The sequence below is a fragment of the Salarias fasciatus genome (genome assembly GCF_902148845.1).
Source record: "Salarias fasciatus chromosome 7 unlocalized genomic scaffold, fSalaFa1.1 super_scaffold_4, whole genome shotgun sequence".
Taxonomy (NCBI): domain Eukaryota; kingdom Metazoa; phylum Chordata; class Actinopteri; order Blenniiformes; family Blenniidae; genus Salarias; species Salarias fasciatus.
The window spans coordinates 26,088,366-26,109,229 of record NW_021941229.1 but is presented as its reverse complement, the minus strand read 5'-3'; the positions used below and the strand labels follow the sequence as shown (position 1 = coordinate 26,109,229).

The 20,864-nt window shown below is 50.4% G+C and overlaps 1 protein-coding gene across 1 annotated transcript in view; it reads left to right on the top strand.

The window, feature by feature from the left end:
* Positions 1-18,308, top strand: part of LOC115383086 (tetratricopeptide repeat protein 28) — a 98,712-nt gene extending 80,404 nt beyond the window's left edge. The window contains 30 exon segments of the mRNA XM_075410406.1: positions 3,384-3,407; positions 3,410-3,492; positions 3,857-3,869; positions 3,872-3,985; positions 5,063-5,092; positions 5,095-5,289; positions 5,494-5,613; positions 5,616-5,658; positions 7,339-7,479; positions 7,701-7,848; positions 7,932-8,111; positions 8,892-8,973; positions 8,976-9,060; positions 9,062-9,406; positions 9,677-9,924; positions 10,011-10,137; positions 12,955-13,030; positions 13,113-13,212; positions 13,215-13,278; positions 13,439-13,508; positions 16,002-16,025; positions 16,167-16,296; positions 16,387-16,394; positions 16,396-16,429; positions 16,432-16,494; positions 16,950-17,065; positions 17,068-17,209; positions 17,212-17,494; positions 17,582-17,999; positions 18,002-18,308. Coding sequence (XP_075266521.1) covers positions 3,384-3,407; positions 3,410-3,492; positions 3,857-3,869; positions 3,872-3,985; positions 5,063-5,092; positions 5,095-5,289; positions 5,494-5,613; positions 5,616-5,658; positions 7,339-7,479; positions 7,701-7,848; positions 7,932-8,111; positions 8,892-8,973; positions 8,976-9,060; positions 9,062-9,406; positions 9,677-9,924; positions 10,011-10,137; positions 12,955-13,030; positions 13,113-13,212; positions 13,215-13,278; positions 13,439-13,508; positions 16,002-16,025; positions 16,167-16,296; positions 16,387-16,394; positions 16,396-16,429; positions 16,432-16,494; positions 16,950-17,065; positions 17,068-17,209; positions 17,212-17,494; positions 17,582-17,999; positions 18,002-18,166 — 3,671 coding nt within the window. The 3' untranslated portion in view covers positions 18,167-18,308.
* Positions 18,309-20,864: the final 2,556 nt, after the last annotated feature.

Sequence of the window (20,864 nt, the reverse complement as noted above, 5' to 3'; positions counted from 1 at the left end):
CTGGTTCAGTTCTTTTCTCACAGATCCATCTTTTTATGTAAGTATGGATACAAGTTCCTCAGGATCCCATGAAATTAGGTGTGGGGTTCCCCAAGGCTCAATTTTAGGTCCCGTTCCTTTTAACCTTTACATGCTTCCTCTTGGGGACGTCATCAGGTGACACGACATCCGTTTCCATGTTACGCTGATGATGCTCAGCTGTTCATGGCCGTGTCTCCTGGTGACTCAGGGCCAATAGAAACCCTTTTTACTGTATGTCAGACAGCAAAAGTCATAGATGTCAGTGAATTTCCTGCAGCTCAACCAGGAGAAAAAACAAAGGTTGTTTTAGTTTTCGGTCCTGAAGGCCAAAGAGAGAAACTTTTACCAAAACCACTTGACTTACCAAGGTACCAATGTACCAGTAGGGGTGGGGTGGGGGTGGGGGTGGGGGTTGTGCCGGTGCCCCAGCAGTCTTGGCCCATGACTTCTCCTGGTGTGGACGACCCCATTGGTGGTGTTTCCCATGATGCTCAGTGCCATGTCTCCCACATGTATGTGACGAGAGTAGGAGTGTGTGTGTGTGTGTGTGTGTGTGTGTGTTCTTGTATTTCTATCCTTGTCGGGGCCAAATGTCCCCACAAGGATAGCAAAACGTGGAACGACGTGCCTTGTGGGGACCTTTTTCCGGTCCTAAGTAGGAGAAACAGTGTTTTCTTGACCATGTTGTTGTTACTGAAAAAGTAAAAGTGCAAAAACATTTCTTAGGGTTAGGCTTTGTTGTGGTGTGGGTTAGGGTTAGGGTAAGGGTCAGGGTTAGGGGCTAGACATGAATGGGAGTCAATGGACGGTCCCCACAAGGATAGAAATACAAGACTGTGCGTGTGTGTGTGAGTGACTACAAGACAGCGAAGAGCATTCAATTTTGCTCCACGACTTCGTTACATTTGCATGTGCGTGCTTGCGTGTGTGTGCCTGTGTGTGTGAGTGTGACACTATAAGACAGAGCATTCAGATTTTCTGTGCCCACAATTTTGGTGAAGGTGTGGCTGTTTTTATTTCATTGTATATTGATTTTTGTTTTTATTACTTTAATATTGTAAAGCACTTTGTGTTGTTTTGGCAGTATGAAAAGCGCGTTATAAATAAGATTGATTTGCCGTGCTCCGGCCTTTCCTTGCACCTTCAGTCTTTCCCAGAGCTTTATCTGACGGCTGATGGCTGTGGCTTTCTCTGTCAGGTGGTTAATTTATCTGCTTTTCTATCTGTTCAGACTGGTTCTGGAGCTGTTCAGACTGGTTCTGGGCCTGTTCAGACTGGTTCTGGAGCTGTTCAGACTGGTTCTGGGCCTGTTGAGACTGGTTCTGGAGCTGTTCAGACTGGTTCTGGAGCTGTTCAGACTGGTTCTGGGCCTGTTGAGACTGGCTCTGGGCCTGTTCAGACTGGCTCTGGACCACTTTCGACTGTTTCTGGATTGCTTTCGAGTCATTCTGTACCTGTGTAAACTGACTCTAGACCTGCTCAGACTGGTTTTCTACCTTTTTAACCTGGTTTGGAAACTGATAAAAATCTTTTTAACCCGGAGCTGCAGCCAATGATGTTTTCGCAGTTGACTTCAATTTTTTAATTTTTTTTTGATGAGGCAATTTGTCCGGATTACCTCCTTTATGTTTCAGCACCTGTTCTCTGTGATGCATCCGTTCCGGTTTGTCCAGGTTTGAGGTTTGGTTCATGGCTGCGGTGCTACAGAGTGGGATGAAAGTTGAGCTTCACACTTTGTATTTAACGTGTTTCGCTGATTTGTTTTCGGTGAAATGTTCCCAAGCTGTAGAACCTGGGTGGTAGTCTTCCAGCCTCTTCCCCCCGTACTCCACTGAATTCTTGCAGCTGCACCATGTTGCGTTCTCCACTACCGTGCTTTACTGTAAGTCTATGTTTGTAGCTATAGGGCTACACGACATGGCAACAAATGTCATGCTAATTTTTCCCAAATTGATCGATGTTTATCATAATATATATTCAGTAATGATGCCAGTTTGAAAAAGTCCTCATTTCTGTCACCTGAAGAGACCAAAAGATTTACAAAATGAATTTAGGATCCAGTTTAACATGAAATTAGACAGCAGACTGTACAGTAGCAATACTGTACAGTCTGTGTCTACTGTATAGTCTAAGGAACAACACTGTAAACAAGTGTTTGTAGAAGAAGGTTCTATGGAACACGGTGTTAAGAGTGAACCAGCCGCCTGTTGTTACACTGATGACTCTGGAGTCAAACATCCACTTTACTTGGTTCGTTCTTTACTTTCTGAACAGGCTCTTCAGCGCCGTCATCTTCCAAACATGGACATCGCAACTTCTGCATTTTCTTACTTCAAAACTACAGATGCCTGTTAGGCACAAACCATGATATGAATACATTACACCTGCAGCAAGATGGCCGCCGCGCGTTGACTTTCGACTCCATTGTCACATAGCGCGGGTCGGTCATCCAGTCCTTCTTATATGTATCTATGAGTGAGCTGAGACCGCTGCTAGTTTTTAGCTTAGCTTATTAGCTTAGCGTCAATCAGCAGTCAGCGCCGCTCAAAGCAAGGAAATAGACTCGCTGCGTATCTGTGGCACATTTGATCATGTTTTTTTGTTTTTTTTAACAGCGCCGTGATGCATCAGGTGGAAAACAGCCATTGACTAGAATGGGGGCCATTCGGTGTATTGAGTGGACTGTCAGCTTTTCGACTGTTTGTTCTGACACAAATTGCGTTCTTCTTCTCTGTTTACATGCGGGATGTAAACGGTGAGCGATGCTGCCCCCAGCACTTCCTGTGGTGAACTGCAGTAACGACGAGCATGAACCATTTAGCATACAGCATACAACGAGAACACGATTAATCCACACTTACATTTTCATACGTCGATGTCGTCCTAGTTTACACTGGTTTTTGGAATGTTTAGTTTGGTTTGAGCCTGCTTAGACCAGTTCAAACTGGTTTTCTACCTGTTGAGACCCGCTTGGCCTGGTTTGGAACCGGTTGAGACCTGTTCAGCCTGGTTTTCTACCTGCTAAGGCCTGTTTATCCTTGTTCTGGACCTGTTGGGCCCCGTTTATCCAGTTTAAAACCTGTTCAGACCTGTCAAGCCTGGTTTTCTCCAAGTTTAGACCTGATTAGACTACTTTCAGACCTTTTAAGACTAGTTTTGACCTGATTAGGCTTCTTTGGACCAGTGCCAGACTGGTTTTGGACTGGATTTCAGTGAGCAAAGTCTCTTGGATCAGCTGATTGTTGAAACGGGGTGAGGACAGACTGCGCAGACGAGGGAAGGTGAGCGTGGGCTGGTCGAGGAGGAGGTTTTCAGCTGAGGTGGAGGAGCTGCTCCTGACCTCCTCTCCGTCTCCTCCTCAGGTCTGCGTCTGGCGGAGCAGCTGGGCGTCGAGAGGATGAAGCGAAGGTCCGACACCGCCTTGGACTGTCTCTGTGGGCCGGAGGAAACCTGGAGGAGGCCCAGCACCAGGTAAACTGGACTCAATGAACCGGTTTAAGAACTTCTCTGGTATTAATCCAGTTTGGGACGACGTTGAACGGGATCAGACTGGACTAATTCCATGAATTTGGCAGATAATTTGCGATGAAACAGACCCTCTCTGCAGCAGATCTCACACCTCTGCCGGGTGTTTGGTGCACCTCCTCCTCATGGTGTGTGAAGGAGGTTGCAGCTCTCCTGTGTGTTTGCAGTGCCACCCAGTGGCTCGCAGTGTCACTGCAGGGTTCAAATAATGTCAGGATGACACAGTAATACGCAGACAAAGAGAGCGACCAGCCTCCAGTCTGCAGAAGCAGCGGATAAATGAGTGTGTGTGCTTGCGTGTGTGTTGCAGCTGTACAGGGCGTCCGTGTTTTCGAGGCCATCCGTCGCGAGACGCAGCACAGCACGGACTACAAGCTGTCCCTGTTCGACCTGCAGACCAGCTCCTACCAGGCCCTCCAGAGGGTCCTGGTCAGCCTGGGTGAATCCCGCCGCCGCTCCTCCCACTCTGCTCTTCTTCTGTGGTGTGAATGACGACTGTTGTTCAGGAGGTTAATGAACACCAGGTCCCTAACTTTACCCGGGATCTGGACCTGTTCAGACCTGTTTGGATCGAGTTTGGGTTTGTTTCAACGAGTTCTAAACTTAAGGACCACTTAGACCCCGTTTAGACCCCATGGCTTTGGGCCTGTTTAGCCTGAACTTTTCATCTGTTAGAACTAGTTTTGAACGTTTTAAGCTTGTTATTGGACCTGTCAATACCTGTTTGGAACCGTGTGGGACCTGTTAAATCAGGTTTTGGTCCTGTAAAGCCGGGTTCGAGACCTATTTAGTATGGTTTTGGTCTCAATGAGCCGGCTTTGGACCTGTTAGGACCTGTTTACATTGGCTTTGGGCATATTTAAAGTAGTTGTGAACTTGTTGAGTCCTTTATAACTTAGTTGTAGACTTATTTGGACCTGTTTAGACTGGTTTAGACCGGTTTAACACTGGTTTTGGTCCTTTTTAGTCTAGTTTTGAACCTATTTATCCTGGTTTTTGATCTGCTAAGACTGGTTTTGTACCTGTGTAGACCTATAGCGTGGTTTTGGAGCATTTAAGCTGAGTTTGGGACCTGTTAAAACTGACTTAAATTGACTTTGGACTTTATTAAACTAGTTCTGGACTTGTTGAAACCTTTTTAAATTGGTTGTGGATCTATTTAGCCAGGTTTAGGACCTGTTTAGACTGGTTATGGACTTGTTTAGCCTTATGTTTTTTTTGGTATGACTGCTTTTGGACATATGAAATCTATTTTAGATTTTTTAAATTGGCTTTGGTCTTATTTAAACTAATTAGTGGTTTTAGATTTGTTTAACCCTGCTAAGATTGTTTTTGAACCTGTTGAAACCTTTTAATTCTACATTCAGACCTGATTAGCCTGAAGCGAGACATGTTTAGCCTACTTTGGAACCTGTTTGGACCTGATGAGACTGGTTTTGGACATGTTTAGCCTGTCAGACAGGTCAGACAGCTCTGGGCTTCTCCCGCTCACCCCCGCTGTGTGCGTCGCTCTCAGGCCGCCACGACGAGGCGCTGGCCGTCGCCGAGCGGGCCGAACGCGTGCCTTCGCCGACCTTCTGGTGGAGCGCCAGAAGGGGGGCCAGCAGCCGGCGGGCTGCGACCCCTACGTCCCCGTCACCGTGGAGCACATCCTGGAGACGGTGAACGGCCAGAGGGCCGTGGTGCTCTACTTCTCTCTGGCCGGAGGCTTCCTGTACAGCTGGCTCATCTCTCCAGGCTCAGGTGCATAATAACGCAAACCCCTGACATTTTAAGGACATTGGTCCCTTGTTGAGGTAAAACCTTGGATTTTCACCACTTTTACCAGAGCATCATCCTCCAACTCATTGTCGGAAGAGTTCACGGCTACGTGAAAGTCCTGCAGGCATTTAGCATGTTAGCATGTTGACCTAACATTCTGCTGTTTCTCCTGAAATGTCACGACAGGAATCGTGAAGTTCAACGAGGTTTATCTGGGAGAGGCTGGACTGGAAGTGTCGGAGTTTCAGGAGGACGGCGGGAGTCCACACGGAGGAGGAGGAGGACCCGTGTCCCTGGAGCAGCACATCAGCAGCGCAGAGAGGCTCTGGGAGTGGACGGCCATTACAGCAGGTACCGACGCCTTCGGCTCCGTGAGCCGGAAGTGGTGCAACCTCTGTAGGCTCTTCCAGAAGATTCATCCTGATACGTTTAGTGATCCCTAAGATTTCCACGAGGTTTATCCTTTGACGGTTTCACGCATTCTTCTAGGAATATGTTTATATGATGTTCTGGAACTAATTTGATATGTGGAGACTTTTCATGCTCCATAGATGACGACCACCCTGATTTAGACTCACATGGTTCTTCCATTTATCATGTATAAATATCCGTTAAAATATTCTCTCATTGAGCAAATCAAAGCAGATTTTCCGTGTTTTGAAATGTCTTTCTCGTGCCATTATTCCCAGAGGACGAGTGTTCCTGAAGTCGGCTCTTCTTTTATAGTCGTAGAATCGTTTCTCAGCCACAGTACCTTATCTGGATGCTGAACTTTCCTCACTTTTCATTAAAACACTCTCTTATGTTATAAACATGGCCATATCTTTAAGTTTAAGTTGGCACGGTTCTCTTCTTTACATTTCATGGTGGTCAGGTTATGAATCTCTCTGAGCTGGATGCCGCTCTGATTGTTCAGATTGTTCAGTGAATCTCAAACTGCGAGTGTTGCTAATCGACGGCTGCCGTCCGTCTTATGATTGCGCGCTCATTAAATCCAGAAGAGGACAGTGAGGAGACGCTCCGGCTGCACGTCGTCCGTCTCCGCCGCCGCTTTTCCTCATCCTCAGTTATCTCGCCTGCGACGCGCCGGACGGCTCCGTAAATCAGCAGCGTGTGGCGGCGTCAGCAAACGTTCCCCTTTCCAAACTGCAGCGCAACTTTCTGGAAAGAAAGAAAAAGAGTCTGTAGGGAGGATTCTGCAGTCAGCAGCTATTTTGTCTCTTCTCTCTGTGTCAGGTCTCTGCCTCGTCTGTCCAGTCTCTGTCACGTCTCTGTGTCTTTCTTCTCTGTGTCTCACCATGTCTGTAGTCTCTGTTCTCTCATCATCCACACAACCACTGCTATAAAACTATTTGCACATATGCAACATTAAAATTCTGTCCAACACTGGTTGGGTTTTACTGTGTGTGTGTGTGTGTGTGTGTGTGTGTGTGTGTGTGTGTGTGTGTTAATGGCGCTCTCTGTTGGCGAGCCGTCGATCCATCATGTGATTTATCGCTACATACACTCTCCTCCTTCCTCTTGATTTGGATCCATTGACTCAAACTAGCAAAATCTACAGGAGACCAGTTTTCACACCCATCAGCCGTAACATTATGACACTGACAGGTGGAGCCACTGCCTCCGACTGTCTTTGCATCGGGCTGAAAGTCAACTTCTTGTCCTTAAAGTCAATGTTGGAAGGAAACGTTTTATACATTATAGTGAGAAAACAGTGGAATCTCATCCACTGTCAGTGTGTCAAACTCTTAGAAATGTTGTTGCTTCTTCAAAAGGTTTCTGGTGCCCAATGCTTTCATATAATATACTATAATAATCTTAGATAAAAATCTAAAATCTTTCATCACTCCAAAAAGATAAAACAGGGGATAAAAAGATTCTCCTGGTGGTTCCAGGTCACAAGTGATATTTCAGGACTGTAATTTGAGTATTTCCTCTCTGTGAGCTGTTGATTGGTTGAACCTGAACCTGAACCTGGTCCCGGTCCTGGTCCTGATCCTGGTCCTGGTCCTGGTCCTGTCCTTCCTGCAGGGTTTGCTCCGGCAGCGAGACGGAGAGCGAAGCCGGAGATCTGCTGGAGCAGCAGTTCGAGGAGCTCAACCACAAACTGACGGCCGGCGCCGACCCCAGCGGGTACCTGCGCATGGTGTCCCGGAACAACCTCTTCAACAGGTGGGAGGGGCTTGACTGAGAAGGTGGGAGGGGCTGAAACATGTAATTCAGCCATTGAAATGTGTGTTTTAATGACATTTTTGATCATTTTTCTCTCCAATTTTTTTTAATCAAGATTTTTTCCCAAAAATTTGATTGTAGAAATTCTTGGTCTGAGTTTGCATGTTGACGGTGTTTCTAATCACTGATCACTGATCGGTGTCTGTCGGCGCCTCCACCAGGAGCTGCCAGAGCATGACGAGCCTGTACAGCGCCACCGTGTCTCCTCCAGTGAAGGACGCCTCGTCTTCTCCCGCCTTCCGGCCGGGTATCACCAGCAAGCCTCCGCTGAGAGCGCTGTACGACCTGCTGATCGCGCCCATGGAGGGGGTGCGTTGTTTTCCGCCGTCGCTTCACTTTTCTCCTCTCTCCGGCCAGCGAGTTCCGTTGACCCGCCTGCCGTCTGTCCGCAGGGTCTGATGCACAGCAGTGGACCGGTGGGCCGCCACAGGCAGCTGGTCCTGGTGCTGGAGGGGGAACTGTACCTCATCCCCTTCGCCTTGCTCAAGGGCAGCTCCTCCAACGAGTACCTGTACGAAAGGTTCAGCCTCATCTCGGTTCCCTCTCTGGCCGGCCTCGGAGCCACGGCCAAGGTGAACTGCTGGGATGTCTCCGCTGGCTCTGTCCAGCAGGGGGCAGTACACGGTGTTGGTTTCACATTTTGTTTTTTTTCCGTCTGTGGTAAAATTCACCTTAAGAAAAACCCAAAGTCAATTGAAATAGCTTTCAGTGATGTAAGTGTGACTGATGTAACTCCAGATTTCCAGTCATTTCACTGATGCTGAGTTATTGGCTATTCAGTTAGTAAAACACAAGAATAAGGACATTTTTCAGTTTTTATAATGGGTTACCGTTTATTTTCTAAGATATTAAATTGGGACGAAGTTTCAAATCAAAACATTCATGAAAAATGTTGAAAACTTCCACAATAGGTATTTGAACATCTTGTTTTTAAAAATTTGGTCTGAGGAGATGAATCGTTGACTTATGTTTTCAGTGTTTCTAAAATGTGGACACATCTCAGGCTTCTTCGTCCCGCTGTCCAGCTGAGGACATGTTGGACATTTGCTCGTGTCCACACACATCCACACTGTCTTTCCTCCAAGACATCCAACATTTCTGTTACTGTTTCTTTCTCTGCTCACATCTGAGCTATACTGCTCAACGCTGCCCCCCAGGTTAGGAGAGGTATTACACACTGCCCCACAGGTGACCGGTGGTATTAGTCTGCTTGAAACACATTTTTAAGCTCCAAATTACGCGTCCTTGAAATCAGAAGTTCTGTTTGTGTTTCACGTTAAACGTTGGCAATCCTTTAATCGTCAGATTTCTGTGCTGACAGATTGACTTTGTGACTCTGGATGTCTGTGCAGCCTCATCCTTGCCGCGGCGGCGCCCTGCTCTGCCCGGACGGCGGCTCGGTGGCGGCGGTGGTCGGCGCCCCTCGCCTGCCCCCGGGGTGATGGACCGCTGGCTGTGGGGCCCGCTGCCGTCGGCCCAGGACGAGGCTCTGTGGCTGGGGGAGCAGCTGGGCTGCCACCCCCACGGGCGCCGACGCCACCAAGGAGCGGGCGCTGGCGGCCCTGAGCCAGGCGGAGTGCGTCCACTTCGCCACGCACATATCCTGGAAGCTGGCCGCTCTGGTGCTGGCGCCGGGTCCGGGCGACGGGGGTCGGACGGCGGACAGGCCGTCTGGCGAGGCTCCGGGTCACGACGGCAAGGTCAAAGCTTCGCTCCCGAAGGACGGCCTGAGAGGCGAGACGAGCGAGGACGGGGAGAGTGTGTGTGAGGCGGAGAGTGTGTGTGACAGCCCGCCGCTGCACGACCTCCTGCTGACGGCGGCCGACGTCCTGGACCTGTGTCTGAGCGTCAAACTGGTGGTTCTGCGGTGAGGAACTGAATTCTGCTCGTTCCCCAAACTCCTCCATCACCTCTACCGATCCCAGCAGGTTTAGACCCGTTTCCATGGCAACGACGCCAAGCGAGAATCCAAACCTTTCCGTTTTTCTGTCTTTAGTGGTATTTCTTCTTTAGAAGATGAAATGCCTGGTCAGTAGGTTTAAAAACACTAAACTATTTCAAATGTGTTTTGCACTTCAAAAAATGATGACTGCCACCAGAATACTGAGACCAGGTGTTCCTGAACTGTTGGCTGCAGGCTGTACCCGGAGTCCAGCGGCAGGGTCACGGCTGACGGCGTGGTGGGTCTGACCCGGGCCTTCCTGGCGGCGGGGGCGCAGTGTGTGTGCGTCTCGCTGTGGCCGGTGCCGGTCGCCGCCTCCAAGCTGTTCATGCACGCCTTCTACACGGCGCTGCTGGGCGGCGCCAAGGCCAGCGCGGCGCTGAGCGAGGCCATGAGGACGCTGCAGGGCAGCAAGCACTTCTCCCACCCCTCCCACTGGGCCGGTGAGCTGCGGCACGCCTCGCAACGCTTGGCCAGGGTCTACAGGGCCCCCGTTCTGATTCCCCGGTGGGTGTGTGTCCTCCCTCAGGCTACATGCTGATAGGCAGCGACGTGAAGCTGAACAGTCCCATGTCGCTGGTGGGCCAGGCCCTGGCGGAGATCCTGCAGCGCCCGGAGAGAGCCCGGGACGCCCTCCGAGTCCTGCTGCACCTGGTGAGACCCAGTTCTGAGTTCTTCTGGTGACGGCGGATCTCACTTCCCGTCTCGCTGATGGCTTGATTGCATCGCTCTCCCTTCTGCCTTCTGAAAGACAATTTAAATAGTCGATGCTGGTGAGACAGATGGGAGAGGACTATTCTCAGCTCTCACAAAGATCAATACAAACCGGGTGCAGTAATCTCAGAACTGCATCATCATCGTCACTCATCGGGCCTCCATTAGAGCCTGATGCGGATCATACCGGAGCCGAGAGGAAGATTCAGCTCAGAGACGTCGAATCCAGGCTGGAACTCACAGTGCTGCCGCTCTGGAGCTACTCCACCAACGGCAAACATTCAAAACAGAAGATCTGGTCCTGACTGAAGAAAGACACGGCCTGTTACAAGTAGTGTTCCTCTGGTGATGGATGGATGGATGGATAAAATCTACATGTATGAATGAATTGATTAAATAAATTAAAGGACATATGCATTTATGAATGAACGGATTCACTGGCAGATGGATCAATAGATTGATGAACCCATGAACAACAAATATATAGAACTGAAGGATTTAAGTGAGGATGGAGGAATGGGTGGATGAAAACATGCATGGAGTAATGAGTGACTGGAAGCACAGATGGGATGAATGAATGGATATTAATAAATCGATAGATGGATATGATGCTGGGATTTATCACATGTGATGGATCGACAGCTGGATGAAAGTATGAATGATTAAATTAATGGATCAGTGAATGATGGAGCAATGGATGGATGAATAATCTATGGATGGATGATTGAGGAATAGATTATGAATAATTGAATGGCATGAGTGAGTGGATGGATGGATGGATGGATGGAAGAATGAGTTGCTGCTTAGTTTTTTCATTGCTTGTTATTGTTTTTTGACTGCTTGGTTGATTGTTCTTTTTCCTGTTGGTTGGTTGGTTTGATTGTTGGATGGTTGATAATCGGTTGGTTGGTTGCTTGCTTGGATGGTTGGTTGGTTGGCTGGTTGGTTGATTGCTTGCTTGGATGGTTGGTTGGTTGGTGGTTGGTTGCTTGGATGGTTGGTTGGTTGGGTGGTTGGTTGCTTGGATGGTTGGTTGGTTGGGTGGTTGGTTGATGCTTGCTTGGATGGTTGGTTGGTTTGGTGGTTGGTTGCTTGCTTGCTTGCTTGATTGGATGGTTGTTTGCTTGCTTGCTTGCTTGCTTGATTGGATGGTTGCTTGCTTGCTTGCTTGCTTGCTTCTTGCTTGCTTGATTGGATGGTTGCTTGCTTGCTTGCTTGATTGGATGGTTGGTTGTTTGCTTGCTTGATTGGATGGTTGGTTGGCTGGTTGCTTGCTTGCTTGCTTGATTGGATGGTTGGTTGTTTGGCTGGTTGCTTGCTTGCTTGCTTGATTGGATGGTTGGTTGTTTGGCTGGTTGCTTGCTTGCTTGCATGGTTGGTTGGTTGGTTGGCTGGTTGGTTGCTTGCTTGCTTGGATGGTTGGTGGGTTGGTCGCTTGTTTGCTTGCTTGGATGGTCAGTTGGTTGGTTGTTTGCTTGCTTGGATGGTTGGTTGGTTGGTTGCTTGCTTGGATGGTCAGTTGGTTGGTTGTTTGCTTGCTTGGATGATCAGTTGGTTGGTTGTTTGCTTGCTTGGATGGTCAGCTGGTTGGTTGGTTGCTTGCTAGGATGGTCAGTTGGTTGGTTGGTTAGTCAGTTTGATTGTTGGTTGGTCATTTGCTTAGTCGGTTGGTTGGCTGATTGGTTGGTGGGTTGCCGGGTTGGCTGGTTGGTTGGTTGGTTGGTGGCTTGCTTGCTGCTTGCTTGATTGGATGGTTGGTTGGTTAATTGGTTGGTTGATGGGTTGGTTGGCTGGTTGGCTGGCTGGTTGGTTGGTTGGTTGTTTGCTTGGCTGGTTGGTTGGTTGGTTGGTTGGTAGGTGAGTGGGTGGGTTGGTTGGTTGGTTGGTTGGTTGGTTGGTTGGTTGGTTGGGTGGTTCGTAATATGGGAAGACCGATGGTGTGATGGATGATCGATGAATTGGGTTTGTTGGACAGTCTGATCTCTGGACTGACTGATGTATCGATAAATCTAACAGTTCAATAAGACGGATGATGACCGTCAATTTCATATCCAGTCTTGGCTTCATGTCTCAAGAGAAACTGAGTTTTCCTCTTGCTTTGTCTTCCACTCGTCCCCACATGACGCAGTGACGGAGACGCCTGTTCTGAGCCCAGACCTCCAAACCCTTTAATGTGCTTCATTTCATTAGAGCTGAGACTGAGCGCTGCAGCAGTCCTTTCACCAGCCGCTATCAGACACATGAATGAGACGAGCACAAGCTTCAGAAGTCTGTGTGCGGTCCTTCATCCAGCCCCGAAATCCCCAAATATCATAAACTGCAGTTTTTTCACTCTGTAGTCTGAACCCCCTGCTGTTATTATGTGGTACAGTTAAATATTTAAGACTGGAGAGGAGCTTTCTGCAGCGCCCAGCGTGAAGGAAGTGAGATTTCAATGAAAAAGGTTTCGAAAAGAGAAAATCCTTCACAGTCACCTTATTTGCACCTTATCCTCAGGAACTTAACAAAATTACTCTTAATAATGTTATAGCAGATACATTTTGTTGATTTTTAAGGTGATTACACTGTGACAACCACTCATGAAAGCAGTAAATGGCCTTTGGACTGTGGTTCCTCCTTCCAGGTGGAGCATCTTACCCAACAAACAAACAAACCCAATACTCTGTACAGATGTGTGAATGTGTGCTGTGTCGATGTATAAATGTCATGCTGATGAATGTGATAAACGAAGTGATCCTGGCCTCTTTGCCTGTTCCAGGGGAGAAGTCTCTGCAGCGCATCCAGAGCGGCCAGTGCAACCCGATGTACACGTCTCAGCAGAGCGTGGAGAACAAGGTGCGCCTCCCTCCCTGCTCGCTCTGTAAATGTCAGCCTGTGGGTTTCCTGCGCTCACGGTTGCATCTCTGCCGGGGTGAAGGTCGGCGGGGTTCCCGGGTGGCAGGCCCTTCTGTCTGCGGTGGGTTTCCGGCTGGACTTCTCTGGCGGCGGCGGTGGACTACCCGCGGCCGTCTTCTTCCCCCGTCGGACCCCGGGGATCGGCTGCAGCAGTGCAGCGCCACCCTGCAGTCACTGCTCGGTGCCTCAGCTCTTCTATTATTCACAGCTTCCTGCACGCCACTCTGAGCCTGCCGTGGAATTACACCCAGCGCGTCTCTGTTACATCAGCTCAGAGCTTCCTGTTTACATGTTGAGGATGATCCAGTGGAAGAACTAACACCCCCCCTCGTGTGTCTCCAGGTCTGACCCCCCGGCTCTGCAGGCTCTCTGCAAACTGATCACAGCGTCTGAAGCCGGAGAGCAGCTCATTCACAAGGTACTGGGACGGCTGTTAGAACCACTCATGCTATTAACTGTAGTGTCAGAGCAGGAGTTCCCGGCCTGGGGTCCAGGACCGCCAGGAGGAGGTCTGTCCTTTAACCAACTGAGACCTGAAGTCACAAACCATATTTCCACTCATCCGAAGGGTTATGACCGCGTTCGCAGCGGTTCCGTTGAGTGTGTTTTCTTCTTGTCAGGCAAGGAGCTTTTTACAACATGCCTTCGACATGTTTCGACAAGTTCTTCAAAGACAGCGAGGATCAAACGCCTTTCTCAGAACCAGTCCGGGAGCCAATCGCCACGATGAGGGACAGCGGCAATCGAAAAGCACCTGATGCCGAGTTGATGATAATCAGGACCGGTCCTTTCAAAACAGAGAGAGATTAATTCAGCCGAGGTCAGGCAGAGCTCATCAACACAAGCAGGGGCGGGGTTAATTAGCCTTGGACAGGGCGGGATGGATCAACATAGTAAGGGGGCGGAGATATTCACCACACAGCAGGTGCAGTTGAATCAACACTTCCGGATGAAGATGATCAACATAATTAGGCGTGCGGATAATGAGCCTAATAAGGATGGAGCGAATCAACACAATGGGGGCGGGCTTATATCACAATCACAGAAAGAGCTGGTTAGCTCCTCCGTGATTAAGTAAATCAGCTTGATTAGGGGTTCAGCTAATGGACAGGAGCAGCGGCATCGTTTTCCAGCAGCGGTTGTTTCAGCACCATTAGTCATGTTGAAGCCGGTTCACTCTCCGTCCCGATCTTCTCCTCCCCGGAAACCCTCAGTAATCAGCTGAGGGATGAAATATCTCCTCACAGCATGGTGTTCGGTGGCTGCTGTCGCCAGCAGTGTTTGACACTCGGATGTGTGTGAATGAGGTGCGGATATGAATGAATGAAACTGAGGGGAAGAGCTCCCCCGCTAATTATCAATAGTGGAGATGAATGTAACATAGGAATGAAGGGAAATGGTTTAAAGTCAAGACTGAGCGTGAAGGAGCCGATTCTGTGCTGGAGAATCTGCGAGTGTGTGTTCTGCTCTTCAGTCACTCAACACACTTAGAACAGTGTTCAACCTGCGGCTCTGGAGCCACATGGTGCTCTTCAGTCGCTCTGTAGCAGCTCCATGAAGCCTTCCTGACATGATACATGAATAAACATTAAATTATTTTATATTATTATATGATTCATCACTCTTGGTTCAAAAGGGATTCAAAAAAGGTTCAAGTTAAAATTGGGGAAAAATAGAAAAAACCACACGAAATGAGGAAAAATAATGATTAGAACAGACTTAAAAAAACCTGATGTCTACAATTTCTAACATAAGAAAATTAAATATGACAGAAAAAAAGGCAAACAAAACTGTTTAAAAAGAGGAGAACTTGATAAATTTCAAAACTGTTCAAAAAAAAAACTTGAAAAGAACAAAACTGTTAAAATCAGGTACAAAAATAGGTTCAATGTAATAAAATGTTCTCTATTCTGAACCGTAGTTAAAACTCATGAATTCATCTTAAAGGTGCATAAGGAGTTTGCACGTTTTATGCGAAACAACGCCCCCTGCAGGCCTTGGGCGTAATGCAGCTTAGTGAAACACTCATGCCTGTGGCTCACGTGCACGGAAGAGAGGAACTCCTTCCTCGCTCTTTAGTAGCGCTCAAGTAAAATGTAAGTTTCTTTTACCTGGTGGAGTCTGTGTGGAGCTGTGGCAGTGCTAGAAGCCAGTCTGTTCTGACTTTCTGGAAGATCCTGCTTAGTTGTTGCTCACTAAGCGTCTGGCGGAGTAATGGCGGACAAACGAAACTTAACTCCATCAGGCCAGCCGGAGCATGCATTATATCATTCCTTTCAATTCTCCCAAAAAAATGCTGGTGCCGGACCGGCACTGCAACTTTCAAATGGCAATTAGCGCTGTTAGAGGTACTGGTACTGAATATGTCAGGGCACATTGTACACATCATTAAACATTGGTAACATATTTATGGTGGAAAATAAGTATTTTTAAAGTTGAAAAACTCCTTAATGCACCTTTAAGATCTAGTTTTTGTTTGTTCATCAAAACCAAGAATGAACCTTCCTGAGCTGCATTCGCCTCATTTTAAAGGTTCTATATTCTTTATGGCTCCAGAACCACTGGACTTGAGGGAAAGTCATTAAAATGGCTCTTTTGGGTCATGAAGGTTGCAGAACTCTGCAGTAGAAGATCAGAAAAGGAAAATCTTGTGCTATCTGTGTTTGCTTGTCTTCAAGTGTGAATCTCTGAGTCTGAGTCTCTGAGTCTTCTGGGTCTCTGAGTCTCTGGGTCGGGGACGGTGGAGACGTCCTGTAGTGAGTTCCAGGCTTTAGTAGATCGTTGTGTAAACGGGTCCTGAAGGTCCACATCTGAATCCTTAAACCGTCCCGATGCTTGACCGCCATGACCCAGCCGACTCGGGACCGACCCACTAAAGCTGCCTCTCCTCTTCTCTCATACGCTTCACAAGGCGGTAAAAAGCATGGCGGGAATGGTGAGTGACGCCGCCGAAGGACTGCTGGACTCGCCGATCAGAGTGCCCCGAAGTCACGGCTGATGTTTGTGGAGCTTTAGGCGACGGAGTGAAGCCTCCGCCCTCCTCATCCATCACGGTGTCTTCCTGTCTCTCTGAAAGCTCCACCAGGTGCTGGTGCAGCTGCAGTCGGGCGACAAGGAGCAGGACTTCCCGCAGGCGCCCATCCAGGTGTCGATCAGCGTGCAGCTGTGGAGGCTGCCGGGCTGCCACGAGTTCCTGGCGGCGCTCGGTGAGTGCCGTTGGACAGCGCTCTCCCAGCAGGACGCCGCCGCCGCCACGCAGACCCTGATGTTAGGAGACGCTCTCGTCTCTCCGGCAGGTTTCGACCCTCTGCGAGGTGGGTCAGGAGGAGGTGGTGCTGAAGACGGGAAGCAGGCCAGCAGGCGCACCATGCACTTCGCCCTGCAGTCGCTCCTGGCTCTGTTTGGTGAGAAGGAACACAACGATCAGCTCTTCAGAAATCACCTCAGTCACTTTGAAATCACAAGAATGAAACGATCCTCCTCCCAACGACCAGCGGAGCAGACTCTGGATGGTTGACACTCCGTACCGCTGACAGTCAGCAGGTGGCAGTGTTGGGATCAGATCCGCCATGATTAATGCTACCTTGCTAGCCACTGAAGCTAGCTGTCCATACAAATGTTCCGGGATGTTTCTGACGATGCAGAAAAGTTTAATAAAGACAAGAATCACATGTTAGCATATTTGTAACCTTTTAGCATCGTGTGGCGCTAGCAAATTAGCTTAGTTAGCTCTACCCAATCATCGCAGCAAAGATTGGGACTATAAATAGTGTAACTTGTAGTTAGTTCCATCCTGTCATGATGGTTTTTCGACATACTGAAGCAGACTGCATGTTATACCTTGGTTCCGTCTCCTCAGACTCCACAGAGCTTCCCAAGCGTCTCAGCATGGACAGCTCGTCGTCTCTGGAGTCCCTGTCCTCGTCCCAGTCGGCCTCGCAGCCGCAGTTCGGCTGTTACCCCCCCCAGCCGTCTTCCCGCCCCCCGTCTGCCCGGACGGCCTGTCGTGCGACGCCATCTCGGTGTACAGCCTCAGCTCGCTGGCCTCCTCCCTCAGCTTCCTGTCGCGGCCCGAGCCGGCCGGGAGCGACGTGGTCAGCCGGCGCTCCCACCGGCAGGAGCCGACCGGGGCGCCCGCGGGGGGGCGGGGCTCTACGCCTCGCAGGGCCACGCCCCGGCCGCCCGGGGAGGGGAGGGGGAGGACGAGGAGTACCAGGGCTTCTCCATCATCAGCAGCGAGCCGCTGGGACGAGGGGGGAGGGACTGCGACACCCTGCCGCTGCCCGCCGGACACCGGCAGCGAGGTCAGCCGCCGACCGTGTCCTCTAAAGGGAGCGTCAGCACCCCGACGTCCCCCATCAAGGCCCCCCCGCCGGCCCCCTCCGTCCCCGGCAGCCGTGGAGGGTGAGTTCTCCAGCAGACCGCCGGGATCCGCCGTCAGGTGACAAATTTTCAGGAAGTGAACCTTCTTTGTGGTTCTCGTCCTTCCAGCTCGTCTCCTCGGCGGTCCGGGAAGGCCAAGACCAGCAGCTCCGAGTCGGACCAGTCCAGCACCGAGACGGACAGCACGGTCAAGTCCCAGGAGGAGAGGACGGGCCCGGCCGGACAGCTGGACCCCCAGGAGCTGGCCCAGAAGATCCTGGAGGAGACCCAGAGCCACATGCAGGCGGTGGAGAGCCTGCAGAAAGCCCAGGTCCGAGGGAAGACCCCGAGGGGCCCCGAGGGGGGGCGCGAGGGCCACGCCCGGTCCCTGTCCACCCCCGCCACCCCCACGCTGACTCCCGCCGGCGGCGGCCGGGGGTTCCAGCCGTCTGAGACCAGCGCATTCAGCAGGCCCCCCAGCAGGGCCAGTCTGAGGGCCCGTTCGTCCCCCCTGTCCCCCCCTGTCCCCCCCCGCTCATCTGTCCCCCCTCCCGCCTCCCGTCTCCACGCCCCCGCCCACTCGTCCCAAAACCGCCGTCCCGCTCCTCGTCTCTGCAGAAGATCAGCTCCGGCTGCAGCCCGTCCCCCCGGCCTCCCCTGTCCCCCTTGTCCCCTCGGCCCCCCCCTGTCCCCCCCGTCCCCCCCGTCCCCTGAGGGACCCTCGCAGGTCAAACTGAAACACCCCGGCTCGCCTTACACCTCCCCCAGCCCCGGCGCCGCCTCCCCGGCCCTGTCCTACTCCTCCGCAGGGTCCAGTCCCGTCCCGGCGGTCCACAGCCTGAAGGCCTTCTGGACCGCCGTGGGCCAGAAGCAGGAGGGGCCGTGCCCGGCCGGGTTCCCCCGGGGCGGCAACAGGAAGATGAGCACGGTCCAGAAGGACGTTCTGGGTCTGCTGAACCTGTCGCCGAGACCCGCGGAGGACCCAGAGGACCACCAGAACCTGGAGGCCAAGCCGCCCCCGCCCCCTTCTGCCGGTCTCCCCAAAAACTCTAAAGGGGGCGTGAGACTCCCGGCCGGGAACGGCTACCGGTTCCCGCCCCCCGGACACTTCTTCCCTTCTTCTAAATGTTGAACGCTGGGACGTCTGTCCTGCTGAACTCTGAACCACATTCCGGCTCAGATCCGCAGATTTCAGGAGATGTCCTCCACAGAGTCGACTCCCTATTCTCTCAGACCCGGACTCTGAGTCACGGGGGTCAAACATGAGGCCGGCGGGCCGAACTCGGCCTGCAAGGGGCTCCAATCCGGCCAGACCACCAAATGCATGGCAAAATGAAAGCTAGCTAGCTACCTAGCATTAGCCTCGAAGCCATACTGTCAGGGGGAGTTTGTGAAAACACCCATAATGCACTGCAGTTTTTAGACTTTTCACTGTATTTTTCACGAGACGTTTTACTAACATTGGGCTCACGTTGAGGTTGTAGATATTTACTGTCGTAATTTTATGAAAACATTCGTCTCATATACTCGGCGTCACAACAAAGAAACTCTAAAAGTTTCTGCTTGAAGGTTATGATGGCTCCGTGTCACCGGTTCGGCCCTCTCAGGATGAAATTGTTGCGTGAGTGACCTCTGACCTCTGTGTTTGACACCCTTGAGTTAAATTCTTTGAGATTTGAAGATTAGGAGATTAGGAGCCCTCTGGTGGCACATCAGGTTAAGTCTCAACCCTGAGTGTGTGTGTGTGTGTGTGTGTGTGTGTGTGTGTGTGTGTGTGTGTGTGTGTGTGTGTGTGTGTGTGTGTGTGTGTGTGTGTGTGTGTGTGTGTGCGCGTGTGTGTGTGTGTGTGTTTAAGAGACTCCAAGACAGCGAAGAACATTCAAATTTTGCTCCACGACTTTGTTACATTTGCATGTGTTTGTGTGTGTGTGTGTGTGTGTGTGTGTGTGTGTGTGTGTGTGTGTGTGTGTGTGTGTGTGTGTACGGACAGAATCCGTCCGGTTTTCACGACTCCTGCTGAGAGCGGATTCAGAGTGCGGTGTGACAGCGAGTCGGATGTGTTGAGTGTGCCTTGCTTCAGCAGAGCTGCCGGGGCGGAGTCCGTCCGCCGGTGCCGCCACGCTTCGTCCTTGTCGACTCGACGAAGTGGGAGGAGCAGCGGGGAAGGGGGGTTTCACGTGCTGGAAGCAGACTTCCGGTGCGATCATGTCAGCGTGACTCCTCCGACTGTTTTGATAACTTTTTAACCTGAAGGTGCCAGACTCCGACTCCGAAGAACAATCTCAATTCTGCAAAATTTCACAAATAAAAAAAACTCTTTTTTTATCCTCAGTGGAGCTAAAAATGACTGACATGTCTTTTTCTTTTTCTTATAATACAAGCACAAACTCACAAGATCTCATGTTTTATACTTTTTACTTACATTTATTAAACAGGTGAAGTTACTTTGTAAGTTTGTGAAATGTGTATTTTTTGCTGATAGCACAAATATAGATGGTAATGTACCTTTTTAAGCCACTACACACGCGCACACACACTTAATTCAGTAAAAAATGTCCATATCCTTTCAATAAATAGCAAAGAAAAAGAAAAAAAAAAACACCAATAATTGTGTATTTACGCTGTTACTTATTCTACTTTGCATGGCTAATCCGATATAAATACAGCACTGTGTTATACAATTGAGATAACTCACATATTTCGATTAAAATTAAAGAAATATGAGTAATGCTGTAGATATTTAATAACACATATATTCAAAATCCAATAGATTTTCAGATTTGTCCATCCATCCATGCGTTTTCTACGGCTGATCCGGGGCCGGGTCCCGCGGACAGCAGGTCCTCCCGGTGGGTTGTGCCCGGAACTCCTCCCCAGGGAGGCGTCCAGGAGGCGTCCTGAAGAGGTGCCTGAGCCTCCTCAGCTGCTCCTCTGGATGTGGAGGAGTAGCGGCTCTACTCCGAGCTCCTCCCTGGTGACTGAGCTCCTCCCCCTGTCTCTAAGGGGTAAAGCCCCCCTACGGAGGAAGCTCATTTCAGCCGCTTGTATCTGGGATCTTGTCCTTTCAGTCATGACCCAAAGCTCATGACCATAGGTGAGGGTGGGAACATAGATTGACCGGTAAATCGAGAGCTTCGCCTTTCGGCTCGGCTCCTTCTTCACCACAACGGACCGATACAACGACCGCATTACAGCAGCCGCTGCACCGATCCGCCTGTCAGTCTCACCTCCATCCGTCCTCCACTCGTGAACAAGACCCCAAGATACTTGAACTCCTCCACTTGGGACAAGATCTGTCCACCGACCTGGAGGGGGCAGGCCACCTTCTTTCGGTCGAGGACCATGGCCTCGGATCTGGAGGTGCTGATCCTCATTCCCATTGTTTCACACTCGGCTGCGAACCACCCCAGTG